The 16379-nt window shown below is 32.4% G+C and overlaps 1 protein-coding gene across 3 annotated transcripts; it reads left to right on the top strand.

The window, feature by feature from the left end:
- Positions 1-10224: 10224 nt before the first annotated feature.
- On the top strand, positions 10225-16379 carry LOC123903781 (kinesin-like protein KIN-14R). Of its 3 annotated transcripts, none has more exons than XM_045953386.1 (18): positions 10225-10611; positions 10865-11163; positions 11272-11508; positions 11608-11791; positions 12075-12184; positions 12279-12378; positions 12499-12585; positions 12703-12876; positions 13016-13289; positions 13444-13605; positions 13727-13942; positions 14030-14067; positions 14170-14333; positions 14429-14680; positions 14875-14940; positions 15133-15207; positions 15307-15372; positions 15622-16379. In XM_045953386.1, exons 1-18 carry the CDS (start codon positions 10443-10445, stop codon positions 16102-16104), a joined length of 3156 nt encoding a protein of 1051 aa, XP_045809342.1. In that variant the 5' UTR covers positions 10225-10442; the 3' UTR covers positions 16105-16379. The 3 variants fall into 3 exon arrangements, with proteins under 3 accessions (XP_045809342.1, XP_045809340.1, XP_045809339.1); XM_045953384.1 differs by having other exon boundaries at positions 10284-10611; positions 10862-11163; XM_045953383.1 differs by having other exon boundaries at positions 10298-10611; positions 10862-11163; positions 14030-14333.

Genomic DNA, 16379 nt, shown 5'->3' with positions numbered 1-16379 from the left:
ATCGTTTGAGACAATAAATCACCTTTTAGAATGTCAAAAATCACAATTTTTAGAGAAAAATACGTGTTGGGGACCAAAATTGGACCAAATATAGAAATTGAGGAGCAAAATGTTTGATTTTAAAATAGGTGTTGCCTATTTTCATGAGTTTATATATATATATATATAGAGTCAGGATCCGTTGACACCAACTAGTTTGACACCAAATGTTACACCTCTCAATAACGTTTTAACCGATATAAATTTTATAAAATCCACCGTTGGATTGAAAGTTTACATCATATAGATCATTCGTGTAAAATTTCAGACAAATCCAAAATCATTTGATATGCTATTGAGACACATAAAGATTAACGGCATTTAAAAAAATACAAAAACCGTTAATTTTGATGTATCTCAATAACATATCAAATGATTTTGGATTTATTTGAAATTTTACACAAATGATCTATATGATGTAAACTTTCAATCCAACGGTGGATTTTATAAAATTTATATCGGATAAAACGTTATTGAGAGGTGTAACATTTGGTGTCAAACTAGTTGGTGTCAACGGATCCTGACTCATATATATATATATATATATATATATATATATATATATATATATATATATATATATATATATATAGGGGTTTTCTAACTTAGACTCTAGTTAGGTCTAAGTTAGCAAGGTGCACCTTTTCAATTGGACCAAAATACCCATCCTTTTTAATTAATTAACCAAAATACCCATTAATAGACGCGGATCCAGTGTCGCGCGCGTACCGAAGGACCATGGTTACAGACCGTTGATTCCCATCAGACAGCCAAGATCTGATCTCATCAAGACTGTCTGATCAATCCGACAGCCCAGATCATCCTGATCCATCAGATTCCAGCGCGTGCGCCACACTGGATTACACCCTGGAGAGAGAAAAATTTGCTTTTTAAAAGTAGGACACGTGTCACACAATGGTTGGCTGGACATGATTTTTGTTCATTTAATACTTTGAACTCAATTATTTCGTTGTAAATTAATTTTTTATTTTTTTATTTTTATACCAAAATTCATAATTTTTTTTTGTCTACAAATAGAGACTTGGTTCGTTTGATTTGGACACCGAAAAAAAAATGCAATTTTTCACTACCTTAATCTCATTTTTTGTCTACTAAATACGTTACTTGTGTGTTGTAATTTAACACGCACCACTCAACCAACTCACTGAAACCATTATACCAGGAAAATAGTAGATAATATTCTGGAACTTTTGGTATATTTTATGAAATATTTGGAGACCTGAAACTATTTTTAGTTAATTAAATGAGATAAAACGGTAATTAAAAACTAATGTTTGCTTCTGAAACCATTTTACTGGTAGAATGGTTGCACATAGTTGTATTCTGAAACCATTTTACTGGTAGAATGGTTTCAATGAGTAATTTATTAATTGTGTTTGCTTCTGAAACCATTTATCTGGTACAATGGTTTCAGAGAGTTGTAATCTGAAACCATTTTGCTGGTAGAATGGTTTCAGTAAGTTGATTATTAGTTATTTGCTTCTGAAACCATTTAGCTTGTAGAATGGTTGCACATAGTTGTATTCTGAAACCATTTTACTGGTAAAATGGTTTCAGTGAGTAATTTATTAATTGTGTTTGCTTCTGAAACCATTTATCTGGTACAATGGTTTCAGAGAGTTGTAATCTGAAACCATTTTCCTGGTAGAATGCTTTCAGTGAGTTGATGTAAGGTAGTGAAAAATGAGATTAAGGTAGTGAAAAATTGGGTTTTTTTTTCTGTGTCCAAATCAAACGAACCAAGTCTCTATTTGTAGAGAAAAAAAAATTATGAATTTTGGTATAAAAATAAAAAATAAAAAATTAATTTACAACGAAATAATTGAGTTCAAAGTATTAAATGGAAAAAAATCACGCCCAGCCAATCAGACAGCGACACGTGTCCTGCTTTTAAAAAGTAGATTCTTCTCTCCAGGGTGTAATCCAGTGTGGTGCACGCGCTGGAATCTGATGGATTCGGATGATCTGGGCTGTCTGATTGATCAGACAGTCTTGATGAGATCAGATCTTGGCTGTCTGATGGAAATCAACGGCCTGTAACCATGGTCCTGCGGTACGCGCGCGACACTGGATCCGCGTCCATTGATGGTAATTTGGTTAATTAATTAAAAAGAATGGGTATTTTGGTCCAACTGAAAAGGTGCACTTTGCTAATTTAGACCCAACTGGGTCTAAGTTAGCAGCCCCCATATATATATATATATATATATATATATATATATATATATATATATATATATATATATATATATATAGGCTTATTCTAACATGAAAGACCCTCTCATGTCTTTCATGGTGCACCACTTATTTTATTTGTTGGATTGAATTACCCACAAGATCTTATCATGAACAGTCAGCACTATATCAACTCTCGTTATTTATTTTTATTAAAAAACACAGATCTTTCTTTCTTCTTTCTTCTTCTTCATCAATTCACATATCTAACAATGGTGAAAGAAAAACAAAATCAGTAATCATTTCAAATTTTCAAGATTTATAGTCTTAAATTATCAAGATCTGACTTTTCTACAATGAGATTTAAGAACAAGATAACCATCATGCATAAATTCTCAAAAGAAAATCCATGTCATTTTACTGCTATTGTATATGAAATCAGAGAAGGTCAAGACTTAGTACAAAATATATTTGGAAGCAACAAAAAAAACTTGAAGATTTGGTTTTTTCATCAATGCTGGTACAAAATCGAAAATTTCCACGACCGCATTTCTTTACCCAATTTTTCATAAGCAAATCTCTCTGTCGACCCCCCCAAAAAAAAAATTCTTGCTCTCTACCCATTTAATCTAAATTATGTAGAGGGGATTTGAGATGAACAATCCTCCTGTTTGGGTTTTCTGTAAAAAATTGCAAGATATTAATTATAATTTAGAATGAATTTAGAATTAATTGTAATGAAATTGATATTTTATATTAGTAGTAACCAAGCCCATGGATCTAATTAAAAAAAAGAAAAAAAAGAGGGTGTCCAATAATAAACCACAAAGTTCAGAAGAAGATAGTGGAAAAAGAGGATGTTTGTGTTTGGTTCTACCGAGGAAGACAGGAATGAGGAAGATGAGAAAATAAATTTGGTGTGGAAGGTGTACTCTGATATTTAGTGGGGCCTTTTAATCCAATGATTAAAAATAGTCTTGCATGGTGCAAGACTTAACCCACTTATTCACCCTAGAGATCGCCTATATATATATATATATATATATATATATATATATATATATATATATATGGGTTTTGCTATAACACACCCATTCAATTTCATGAAGGTGTGCTATAGCATCATTCACCTTTTCATTTGGACACAAAATGCCCTTTTCTCCCTCTTAAATTGTGAATAATTGAATGTCTTTTAAAGTCATTTTCATACCCATGTCCATTCTCTCTCTCACGTGTTCATCTTCTTCAAGTGAAGAAGCTCAACTTTAAGAAGCTTCAAGTGCTAATCACTAACACCATTTGTTCTTCAAATGTCATACTGAACTTAATTTAAATCTATACCTTTCATATTTATGAAATAAATTTTGTTATTAAATTCTGTTAATTAAAAATAAAAGAGAAATTGAAATGAAAATACATTCATCCATGGAGAAATTTGAATGAGCAAAATTGGAATGAAAATACATTACCATCCATGGAGAAATTGAAAAGAAGAATATTGGAATAAAAGAGATTGAAATGAAATTATATATAAAAAGGAGAAAAAAGCTTGAGCATTGATTTGTAGAAGATAGCTTTGTTGCATTATACATGGAGTGATGTTTTTCTCTCTCAACAAACCAACCACATGAGCAAGGCAAGTCAAACATGAAGATAAGACAAGAGCTTAGTTCACGGTTTAGTTTAAGTTAAGAAAATAGCTTGGTGAAAAAAGGAATTATGAATTTTTTTAATTAATTAATGCAATTTACAATTATGACCTTTTATTTTTATTGATCTTAAAAGTGGAAAATGGGGCATTTTGTGTCCAAATGAAAAGGTGAATGATGCTATAGCACACCTTCATAAAATTGAATGGGTGTGTTATAGCAAAACCCTATATATATATATATATATATATATATTAACTTTATGATTTCCGGAGCATGGTAATCAAGAGTTTAGCCGCAATGTAAGTAAAATCTGTCCAATAATTATTCCCTCTAGAAATTGAACTTAGGTTCCCCGGAACTATTTGTCCTAGGGGGAACTCATTTAATTATTCCCAATGTCATGGTTTTATTTTCATGAGTTTGACAAAATAGAGGACCAAAAATTCAATTAAGCCAAATAAAAATAAGGCTTAATTAATATTTTGGTCCTTTAGATATATTTTTTGTTTCACATTGGTTCCTTAAAAAAAAAGTTATATTTTAGTCCCTTAACTATATGACCGCTAGTCACGATGATCATTTTCGTTAATTTATCAAATGTAAGTAGTATGGAATAAATATGTTAGTTATTGTATGAAAAATTGGTTGAACATGTTAATTGTTTGAATTGGTGAATGATGCTGGCTTGTGGAAGTGGAACACATTAATTGATTGGCTTCCACTTGATTTAATTAACAAATTTGCTGCAATCCCTCCTCCAAATGACACTAGTGGCGCTGATATAAGATACTGTATGAATGATTTATCAGGAAAATTTTCTATTTCTAGTATGTATCATGCGTTGTGTACTTTTGAAAATGAGGATTATGTCGTGATGTGGAAGTATATGTGGAATTTGAAGGTCCCTGAAGTAATTGGTTGTGGTGGTGTGTTCTTAGAGGGGGTGATGGAGAGTGGTTGTGTGGTTTTTCAAAATTCATTGGGGCTGGAAATGCATATATAGCAGAATTATGTGGAGTTTACGAAGGTCTTATGCTTGCGAGGCGGATGAATTTTACTAGAATTGAAGTTCATGTGGATTCAGCGGTAGTAGTAAAGGATATTACTACAAGGGGCAGTACTAGTATGCAAGGAAGAGCCTTAGTTGAGAAGATTCGTCACATGCTAGATCTTAATTGGAAAGTGGAGGTGCAGCAACATTCGTACTGTGAAGCTAATCAGTTGGCGGATGCATTAGCCAACCATGGTTGTTCTCTGATGAATGGTTGTATTTATTTTGATGATTGTCCTCATGATTTTAGGGATATCATGATGGCAGACAGTTAGGGGGTTGTCACCCCTCGTTTAGTTTCTTTGTTAGTTTCTTTCTGTTGGGCGTTAGTCCTCTTTGTAACAAAAAATGAAAACTAAAATATGGCCTCCAACTGGGTCTTCAAATCTAAACTCGTATTTCTCATTACACTTGTTTCTTTTTCTTCACCACATGAATCATAATACACACACCATCATATATCCACTTTCTTGTTTTGTAGATTTTTTTACATGAATGGTGGCTTGTGAAGCCTCAAAACCAGATCAAAGGTTTTAGGTTTAGCTCTTGCTAGCATTGCATAGAGTAATTTTTCTCTCACAAATATTCAAAAACATGTCAACATTAGTGTTTGGAATCAATTGTTTCCTCTCACAAAAGTGAATCCAAACATACATTTTAATATGTATAACAAATTTTGGTTTAATTGAGTTTGAATTTAATTTTATTCATGTCCATATATTTTTACTTTCAAAGAAAGTTTGATGCAAAAAGTACTGGAAATTTTTTAATTCCATACACAAAATTTATTGTTACCTTAATTTCTAAGCGTGTGTTTACTTTCATGTTCAATGGTCATTCACAGTGTGTTGAACCTAAAGCTCCAAATAATAGCTTCAAACACACTGTGATTCCACACACCATAAATGAGGTTTATCAACTATCTTTTGTTTAGAGTCTATCAATTTTATCCAAAATACACACAATCTTCAATGCATTGAATAAACACCCTTGTGTGTGAATGTGTGATTGTGCTTGTTAGTGACACAATTAGTTTTCTGAAAATATCCAATGTCTTTCAACAGGTGTGTCGTCGGTTCTCAGTTGAATTTCCACACAATTGGAGAAGTTATTCAGCTCATAGTTCAGGAAATGAATGTCAATATGTGGATAGAGTTGCCGGTTTTGATGACTCAAATGCTTCTTCCCACAAAAATCAGCTGATGAGACTTCACAAGAAGCTATGGAAGCTGAAGATAAAGACAATATTGCGAGTATTAGGTTGTCTCAACCGCAGGTTGACGTGGTTTATAATGGTGAAAATGTAGTCTTAGATGTTAAAAACTTACATACATGCTTTGTTCCCACAAAAAAGCAGCTGATGTGAATTCGCACAGTGCAATGAATGTGCAATGAATCTAGTCCATATTATTGACTAGATACATTAAATGTGCAATAAATCTAAAAAGTAAAGTGTCTCTTATATTAAGGACAGGAGGGAGTATTTGTTATACTTTTTTTTACCAAAGTTATTTGTTATAAATAAGTTTTGTTTATCGAAGTTAAAATAGTAAATGTTTAGAATGAATAAAATAAGTACAAATAAGCATAGAAAATAATTTAGGGATAACAAAAAATTCATACACACAATAGTCGTGGCTATGGATAAAATCCACTATTGACACAAGACAAATAGTTTAACAGTAGGATACATGAAGATAAAATAAATTTATATAGTAACTTCCCATAAACAATGGCAGCCCTGAGCATAGTTCGAGATGATAACTTATGTAAATATTTGATGAACATAAATTTATTTTTATAGTATTGTAAATAGTTAAAGGATAATATATATTTTTATTTTTCTAGTAGCAAATGTACTATGTAAATTTGCAAAATTAACTTTTATTTTTATTAATGTATGCATAAAAGATGAAAGAAAAGAAAAACTAAAAATATGAAATTAAATAAGAGATCAAAAAAATAATTATGCACGTAGTATTACATAAAAAGTTAAGGAGAAAATGAATTCTAATATATTTATGGTGTTATGCATGTAATAACTGGTTGTCGGTATTTTTTGTAATTGATATGCGTGACTTCAATGGTCATACTTAATATCCGAAAACGAAGAAATTGTGTATAATTTATTAATATTAAAATTTTATTTTTTAATTTAAGTTTCATAATTGGTTGGCGGTGTCATGCATGTAATTGGTTGGTGGTGTTCTTGGTGATTAATTGGTTGGTGGTGTAAACTTTAATTTGTAGTCTTTTCGGCACACCTTGTGCCGAAGGGATTATTTGGTTAATATATATATATATATATATATATATTTCATTTTTGCCTTTTCAAAAAAATATATATGACTTCAATAGTCATATTTAATACATGAAAATGAGAGAAAACAAATTGCGAGTTATTTATCTAATATTCAATAAAAATTAAAATGTTATGTCATATTATTTGTGTTTTCTTCATTTCTTTAATTAAATTATGCAACATTTAAATTTCTAATTTAAAAGTAAAATTCTTAATTTTAGATTAAGTTCAAAATTAAATTTTCAATCAAGAGTATTCAAGTTTGATATCTAACTTGTGAAAAAAAAAAGTTTGGTTTCTAACTTGAGCAATACTTGAGTTTTTTTATTTATTTTTGTCAATATACTTTAGTTATTTTTTTGGAATATAACGATAAAAAATAAAGAAGTAATAAATAATTTAAGCAATTTTAATAGCTTGGTTTAAAATATAAGATAGAGTAAATTACGGTTCTCTCCAATGATAGAAGTTTGAATTACTCTTATCTCCCTTGATAGAAGTTTGAATTACATTATTCTCCCATCTTATATTAAAGTATACACTTTAGTCCATTTTAGCAAAAATAAATATTTTTGTGATAACTGTACCAAAAAAAATAATTTGTGATAACAATTAACTTTTTTTTTTTTGTTACAAAAGGGGCCTAAGTCCGATAACAATTAACTTTAAATCACTCTTTTATGTCAAAATAATTGAGTCATCATTTAAGAAATTAATTTTCATTTTTTTGAAAATTTTATTATTAATTATATTTCACCATCCAAAACCAAACTTTACTATTAGCATATAGTCGAAAAAACTTCAGCTCACAAGAAACGTATGCTTTTTTAGGTTATTTTTGGCCTAAAATCATTTCTTTGTATTTTTTTCTTCTCGTTTTTAATCTAAATAAGTGATTTTCACATGCTTGAATAAAAAAATAAAAAAAAAAAAGTGACTTTCACATAGATTGAGTCTTTTAATTGCTTTCTTTTGTTGTGATTTCGTCGTCTTGGTACGGCGTTTGATTTTCCGTCTTGTTGCGGTGTTCGTTTAATTCATATTCAAAGATCAACTTCAATTAATTGCAGATTCAATCAATGATTTGAGCATCACTGTTGCAGATCCGGAAACATGGACATTCCAGTGACTTTAATTTTATCATATTATTTGTAGGCATTTTGTTGTTTGTATGCTACTCCCTCCAATCATTTTTATAAGAACACTTTTTTTATTTTTTTATTATAAGGAATGCCTAACCCAGAGAGAGATTACACAAAAATTAAACGAGGGGTTGCGATCCCCAACACATTAGCTAAGAATAAATGATTAAATTGAGTCAGACATGACTCATAAAAAATCATATAACTCTCCAACAAGTATCTATGATTTGCTAAAGCATCTACAATTCCCAATCAAGCTCAATGCCTAATTTTTCAAAGCAACATTCTACATGAGGCTTTTACTCACTCCTGAATGAATCATTTGCACCACCACAATAAAGTCCATATGCAACTCTACATCTCTAACAACCTACGAGCAAGGTTCAAACCTTCTAAAACTCCCCACAACTCTGCTACATAAGCACTACAAGCTCCCAAAAATTTAGCAAAACCACACCAAGCCATTCACCTTCACTTCCACGAATGAGACCACCACAACCAAGAAACACTTTAAAAAAACACACTGACCAAAAAATCTTATTTTTCTTATTAATAATTCTAAAATTTTATTTCAAAATTAACCTTAATATATTAATTTATTCTTGTCTCTTGTAATTATCAATATATACACTACTATTTTTGGCTTTCTCACCATTTTTTTAAGCAACTTCCCACCAAATTTTGAGCAAGTAAACTTGTAAAATTTCAAATGTTCATGAAGGTTCTCATTACTTTCAAAGGCACCAGGAGTTTAGGGAGCATAGTCTCTGGATTCCACCTCTGAATTTTCTTTTGCATATTTCTCATGCCATATTTACTTCATCCTTTTAATGACAAATTGACAATTTGTCTACCTTCTTCCTGACTCTCAATATCTGATTCATCAACAATCTCAATAGCAATAAGTGAATCCTCAACAGTTTCATTAGCATCATGTGAATCTTCAATAATCTCACTTTCAATTTCAAGTAAATCTTCAATTTCAGAATACTTGTTCAAATTAAAATGATTTTTCAGTTTCCCACTACGAGACTTGAAGTCATCTTCATTAGAGTTATGAGATTTCATGCCCATGTTGATGTGAGAAAGATAGGAATAATGGAGGGAAAAGAAATGATACGTGAATATATAGATTTCATTGGGTGGTTGTCCATATTCGTATGACTCTTTGTGTGTTTATAATTTCCCTCCAAATTTTTTACGGGGAATCTAATTAATGCATAACATTGAAATGTATTATATTTGATACAATTTAATAAGGGTACAAATGAAATTGTTTATTTAAGAAATAATAAATTTAAAGAATGTTATAAAAAGGACAAAAAAAAATAATTTTAAAGGGTTCCTTATAAAAAAATCGGAGGGAGTATTAACTTGGATGTGCTCTATCAATTTGGAATGAATGAATATTTTTATTAATATTTTTATTTTTAGACAAAAAATAAACTTGGGAGATACTAACCTGCGTTTTCACCCCACTACCTTGTCCACTAACAACCTCCCTTTCACAAAAGTCGAGATCGGGTTAAATACTTCGTAAATATTTTTATTTTTAGACAAAAAAAAAATTTGGGAGATACTAACTTGCGTTTTCACTGCCACTACCTCGTCCACTAACAACCTTCCTTTCACAAAAGTCGAGACCGGGTTAAATACTTCGTAATACTTATATTATATAACTTTTTTGCGAGACTGGATTATAAGACGGAGTCATTTGATTTAATATAATTTAGTCATGCAATTCAATCAGTAATCTAATGGTTTGATCAATAAAACCATAAACCAATGGTCTTATCGGTTCGATTTTTAAAACACTTACAAAACCGGGTCAAAGCAAGCCAAAAAGAAAAAAGAAAAAAGAAAAAAGAAGGTAATAATAGGGAAAGTAAGGGAAAAAAGTTAAACGGTCCAAAATCGAAAGCATCAACGGTAACGAGAAATTCAAATTTGAAGAATCACATCACACCGCTCACATCCAAATTTTGAAGCACACTGTCTAATCTTTCTTCTTCGCTCCCTCTCTCAATCTTTCTCAAATTTCATTCTTCTTGCCGAGTTACATGGATCCGATTCAACTCAACGATTTTCAAAATGACCCACAAACCCTAATTTCAGATCACCACGATTCAGTTATGGATGATTCCAACGACTCCATTTTTGATTCAATCCTCTGTGATTCCACTTCCAGACTCATTCCAACTGGATTCACTGCCAGATATGAAAACCCAGGTTAGTATCCCCAAATTAAGTTTTGATTTTTCATGAAATTATGCAAAATGATTCGACTTATGCAATTATAAGTAAATTAGGGTTAATTGGGGTTTTAGAGTTCTGGTTTAGGTTTTGATAAATTGTAAATTCAGGTAGTTTGAAAAATGTAACTTTAATTTAAGCTCACAAAAATGTTCCAAGAATTATGAAAGTTCTTATGATTAATATTTATGTATTAATTTTGTTGAATTATGTATGAATTTTGAAGCAGAGGAGTGTGTCATGTTTGTAAATGCGGGAGGGGAAACTTTTAATGAAGCAGCTGGTGGAGTTAAGTTTCTGGGTGACACTTTTTTTGACGGTGGCAATGTTTTTCGCACAAATGAGCCGATAGTGGAAGGTGGAGATTACCCGTCTATATATCAATCAGCTCGGGTGGGAAGTTTTTGTTATAGAATTGATAACCTTTCTCCTGGGGACTATTTTGTTGACCTTCATTTTGTGGAGATTATTAATGTAAATGGGCCAAAAGGAATGAGGGTGTTCGATGTATACATACAAGAAGAAAAGGCAAGCTTCTTCACACAAACTAGACTTTTTTTTATGATTTAACATTTGAGAAACTTATACATACAAGTAATATCTTGAACTCGTTTTTTAACTGAAATGATATGGCAGGTTCTATCCGAATTGGATATCTATGCAGTTGTTGGAGTCAACAAGCCACTACAGATGATTGATTATAGAGTCACTGTGAAGGATGACGGGGTTTTAGTCATAAGATTTGAAAGTATAAATGGAAGCCCAGTTGTTAGTGGGATTTGCATTAGGAGAGCGACAACAGTTTCACCAGTGACAAGTGATTTCATGAAATGTAACTACTGTGCTGCTATGATTGAAATTCCTCCATCACAGGTTAGGGGTGCAAACTAGTTGATATGTGACTGTTTGAAGTGTAAAGTATCATAAGCTCATAAACATTTTATTTTTTCTGCTTTTATTGGATTGTTTCAGATGAAAGTTATGCAGACAAAATCTACAGCAAAGTATGAGAATAAGATAAAGGAGCTCACTGCGCAGTGCGAGCTCAAGGCAAAAGAATGCTATGAGGCGTGGATGTCATTAACTGAAACAAGTAGGAAAATGGAAAAGGTCCAGATGGAGCTGGATCAAGTGACATTTAAGTCACTCACTACTGGTATGTTTTGCAGGGTCTTCCAATGAAACTTATGAAAGTATGGAAATCAGTATTTTACAGAACTTTCTCAGCTTGGTTAATGAGATTTGTCATCATGTATACGTAGGAACTTAAAGATATGATTATTTCATTTGCTATGCATAGCTTATGGCTGTAATAAAATTATACAGTTAGATGTGCCTGTATATAAATTACATCACACATCCTCATCTTTTTAAACTTCAAATGTTTTTGTCCCAGGTCAAAATATTCCTAATTTTATTGTCAATAATTTCTTTGTTAGAACAAACTGTGGAGAAACAAGCCGAGAACCTGAGGAGTATTTCTAACAAGTACGAACTTGATAAGAAGAAATGGGCAGAAGCAATTACTAGTTTACAGGAACAAGTAAAGGTAAATGACAAAGAGCGATGTTTAAAGTTACTATATTTTTTTTCTCACTTCTCAGGAACACATTAAGAATATCAGCACTAAATTTGTTTTTCAGGTGATGAAGAGTGAACAATCTCGGCTTTCCCTTGAAGCACATGAGTGTGTTGATTCAATCCCTGAATTAAATGAGATGGTTTTTGCAGTTCAGGAATTGGGTATGCTTCAGTTACATTATTCAATCTCCATTTTTGTTAGTTAAGACTGAAGAGTTGTACTTTTTTTTGAGTTTTGAAATAGTGTGAATAGTGTTAAGGGACTCCAATTATTTTGTGCAGTTAAGCAGTGTGAAGATCTCAAAGTGAAATACTATGAAGAGATGACACAGAGAAAGAAGCTCTTCAATGAAGTTCAAGAGGCTAAAGGTATGTTATCATGTTTACTTATTTTACCTAGTATAAGCAGACTATGTTTCCATTTGCAAAGAATAATTAAAAGTCAAAGACATTAAATTCTGCTGTGCTTCTGTTATGAATACGTAGGGAACATTCGGGTTTTCTGCCGTTGTCGACCATTGAATAAGGGTGAAATGTCAGCTGGGTGTACAACAGTAGTGGATTTTGATGCATCAAAGGATGGATGCCTTGGAATTTTGACAACTGGCTCCACAAAAAAATTCAGATTTGACAGGGTTTATACACCAAAAGATGATCAAGGTAAGCACAAAGTGTAATAGAAGAACGGTATTTGCTTGATCATCATTAGTCGTTGATGTCATAATTAGTTCATGGTTATTATTATTATTATTTGAACAATTGGATGTTTTCTAAAGACAATGTTTTCTTTTTTTAACAGTTGATGTTTTTGCTGATGCATCACCGATGGTAATCTCTGTGCTGGATGGCTACAACGTTTGCATCTTTGCTTACGGACAAACAGGAACAGGAAAAACATTTACCATGGAAGGAACCGAGCAGAATAGAGGAGTCAATTACAGGACTCTTGAGCACTTGTTTAGAGTTAGTAAGGAAAGGAGTGAAACATTTTCATACGACATATCTGTTAGCGTGCTTGAGGTTTATAATGAACAAATAAGAGATTTATTGGCTACTGGACCAACATCAAAAAGGTAATCTTTATTGGGTTTGCCATTGACATCTCATCAGTGAGTCAGTTTTGTATAGATAGTAAAGCTTTGTCAAGCATGCTAGAATGTGCAATAGTACTAGTCTAAGTAGGAAACTCTAGTAAGCTGAAATGAATTATCTTGAAATTGTGATCAGGTTGGAGATAAAACAAAACTCTGAAGGATATCATCATGTCCCTGGTGTTGTAGAAGCCAAGGTTGACAACATATGTGATGTGTGGAATGTACTGAAGGCTGGAAGCAATGCTAGAGCAGTTGGAAGTAATAACGTTAATGAGCACAGCAGTCGATCTCATTGGTACCAAGCTTATGTCTTTTTCCCCCTATTTCTTTACAGTTTCATGTCCAGGACCTCTACATCAATGTCAGCTTTTCTTTTTCTATACTTGCCAATGATCACTTGTTTCTTGTTTGTTCAGCATGCTGTGTATAATGGTAAAGGCTAAAAATTTGATGAATGGCGAGTGTACCAAGAGCAAGCTTTGGCTTGTGGATTTGGCAGGTAGTGAGAGACTTGCAAAGACTGATGTGCAAGGGGAGCGACTTAAGGAAGCTCAAAATATCAATCGATCTCTTTCTGCTCTTGGAGATGTGATATCCTCTTTAGCAGCCAAAAGTAGTCACATTCCGTATAGGTATCACTACCATTCTCTTTACTGTGTTACCCATCTTGTTATGTAAATGTAAGCTTCAATGATGCTATATTCTTTTGAATATTTCAGGAACTCTAAATTGACACATTTACTCCAAGACTCACTCGGTATGTCTAGCTATTTCAGCTTTCTTTGTGTTTGTTTTTCATTTTTGGGATCTGGTTTCTCTAGGATTATATTGGAAAAGTTTGTTCCATACTTTATTGCAGGAGGTGACTCAAAAACTTTGATGTTTGTACAAATAAGTCCATCAGACCAGGATGTAGGTGAGACTCTGAGCTCACTTAATTTTGCAACTAGAGTGAGGGGCGTTGAGTTAGGTCCTGTTAAGAAGCAAATTGATACAAGTGAACTTCAAAAGACAAAAGCAATGGTAGACTGCTGATCCTTACTAGAACATATTAAATTTATTTCACTAAGCTTTATAAACAATTTATAGTTTTTTCCTTTGACACTTTGGTGGCGTAGCTTGACAAAGCACGGAGTGAGTGCAGAAGTAAAGACGAATCTATGAAAAAACTAGAAGAAAGTTTGCAAAACATTGAGAGTAAGGCCAAAGGAAAGGATCATGTCCACAAAAATCTACAAGAAAAGATTAAAGAACTTGAAGGCCAGATTGAGCTCAAAACATCCATGCAACATCAATCAGAGAAACAAATTTCTCAATTAAGTGAAAAGTTGAAGGGAAAAGAAGAAACCTGTTGTACTCTCCAACAAAAGGTTGCTTTCTATTCAAGATTGACATGTGGCTCATCTATATATTTCTTAGTAACATCGGTTGTGTAGCATGGTTTTGGTATTAAAAATGATAGCAATGTTTGATGTTATAATTACAAACAAATAGCGTAGGTTCTTTGTTTTGGTTATTGGATCATTTGACACTATGTCTAACAAGACACTTGCATCTTCTGAAGGTCAAAGAGCTCGAGAGAAAAATAAAAGAACAGCTGCAGTCGGAGACAGCAAATTTCCAACAGAAGGTTTGTAACACATTTGGAAAACTGCTTCCTCCACTCTTCTCTAATTCTTTATTCTTGCAAAAAATTTGGCATGAAGAACATGCATCAATCATTATAAGATGAATATATTGGAGAAAAGTTTACCCTTTTTTGTTGGATTAAACAATCAGTTTAGTCCAAAAAAATTTGAGCTATTTCTTGTACATTATGCAGGTTTGGGATCTAGAGAAAAAGCTGAAAGATCAGTCGCAAGGGTCTGAGTCTGAATCTTCCTTTTTAAAAGATAAGGTTGTCAATGGCTAGAGTTGCTCCTATTGTACGATATTTTGCATGTTTGTTAAATGAATGTTTTCCATGAACTCTTAAGTCATTGCATCATATTTTCAGATCAAGGAGCTTGAGAGAAAACTTAAAGAGCAAGAGCAGAACTCAGAAAGCTTGCTTAAACAACAGGTACTAATTTGTTTCTGTTGCACAATGCATTTGAAATGTTGTTTGATAACAGTCACTTAATACGTTTACAAGCTTACACAATGGCTGAAGTAAAGTAATAGTAATAACAGTCTAATTTATCTAACTCCCTTCATACACTGAAAGGAGGAGTTTTATGTTTAACTTTTACGATTTTCTATCTCTGGCTTTTGTTCAGTGAGTTTCATTTATATTGATTAAAATAATTCATGTTGTAATATGTCATGGCAGATGAAGGAACTAGAGGAGAAATACAAAGAGCGAGAGCAACAGTGGAAGCAAACTCATTGTTATGTTGAAGCCGTAAAGATGGCTGCCACACCTGAGATAGCTAAAAGCCGCACAAGTGATGAATGTCCAAACGAGATTGAGACTCGCATTTTATGTAGTTCAAACTCGGTAAACCGCCAAATAAGTCAAGACTCTGTTTTGGCAAAAGGGAATGATTCTACTCATCAGATGAGAAACAAAAGGCAGCACAGAAGCAACGAAATTGAGAACCATTATGTCATACCATCGTCCTCTTTACGCGATAGAAAAATTACAAGGAAATCTGATCCACCACCTAAAATTTTAAGGACCGGTAAGATAACATCAAAACCGACTGCCATTGCTAGTCAAGCTCCCGTGTCTCATAAGAGAGCTAGCACAAGCAGAGATCAGGCTCAAGGAGTTAAAGAGAGGGACAGTAAGAAGAAAATATGGTCAAGATAGAAGAAGGATTTTTCATGTAATAACAATTGACATTGGATATTATTTGTGTGTAATTTTTAGGTAGAGTTTCCACCTTCTCTTATGATGAAAGTGTGATTGAATTTATTTTGTCTAGAAAATACAGGTTATACACAATCATGATTGTGTAATATTGAATGAAGGTTATACACACTATCTCAAAAATTATAATATGGGTTGTGGTATTGTTTTGTAATTATGCTTACTGAGATAATTGACTCTTTTTTTAATTTAATATTTACATAATTCTGGTTTCA

The sequence above is a fragment of the Trifolium pratense genome, linkage group LG2, assembly GCF_020283565.1.
Source record: "Trifolium pratense cultivar HEN17-A07 linkage group LG2, ARS_RC_1.1, whole genome shotgun sequence".
NCBI classification, from domain to species: Eukaryota; Viridiplantae; Streptophyta; class Magnoliopsida; order Fabales; family Fabaceae; genus Trifolium; species Trifolium pratense.
This window is presented reverse-complemented; position numbering and strand designations above follow the sequence as displayed.

What these genes read in the sequence shown, in the direction of transcription:
- LOC123903781 (XM_045953383.1), top strand. Translation starts at nt 10,443, where the DNA reads ATGGATCCGATTCAACTCAACGATTTTCAAAATGACCCACAAACCCTA. An exon ending in ATTTAAGTCACTCACTACTG is followed by an intron (nt 11,792 to 12,074) that starts GTATGTTTTGCA and finishes TTTCTTTGTTAG; the next exon opens with AACAAACTGTGGAGAAACAA. An exon ending in TACACCAAAAGATGATCAAG is followed by an intron (nt 12,877 to 13,015) that starts GTAAGCACAAAG and finishes TTTTTTTAACAG; the next exon opens with TTGATGTTTTTGCTGATGCA.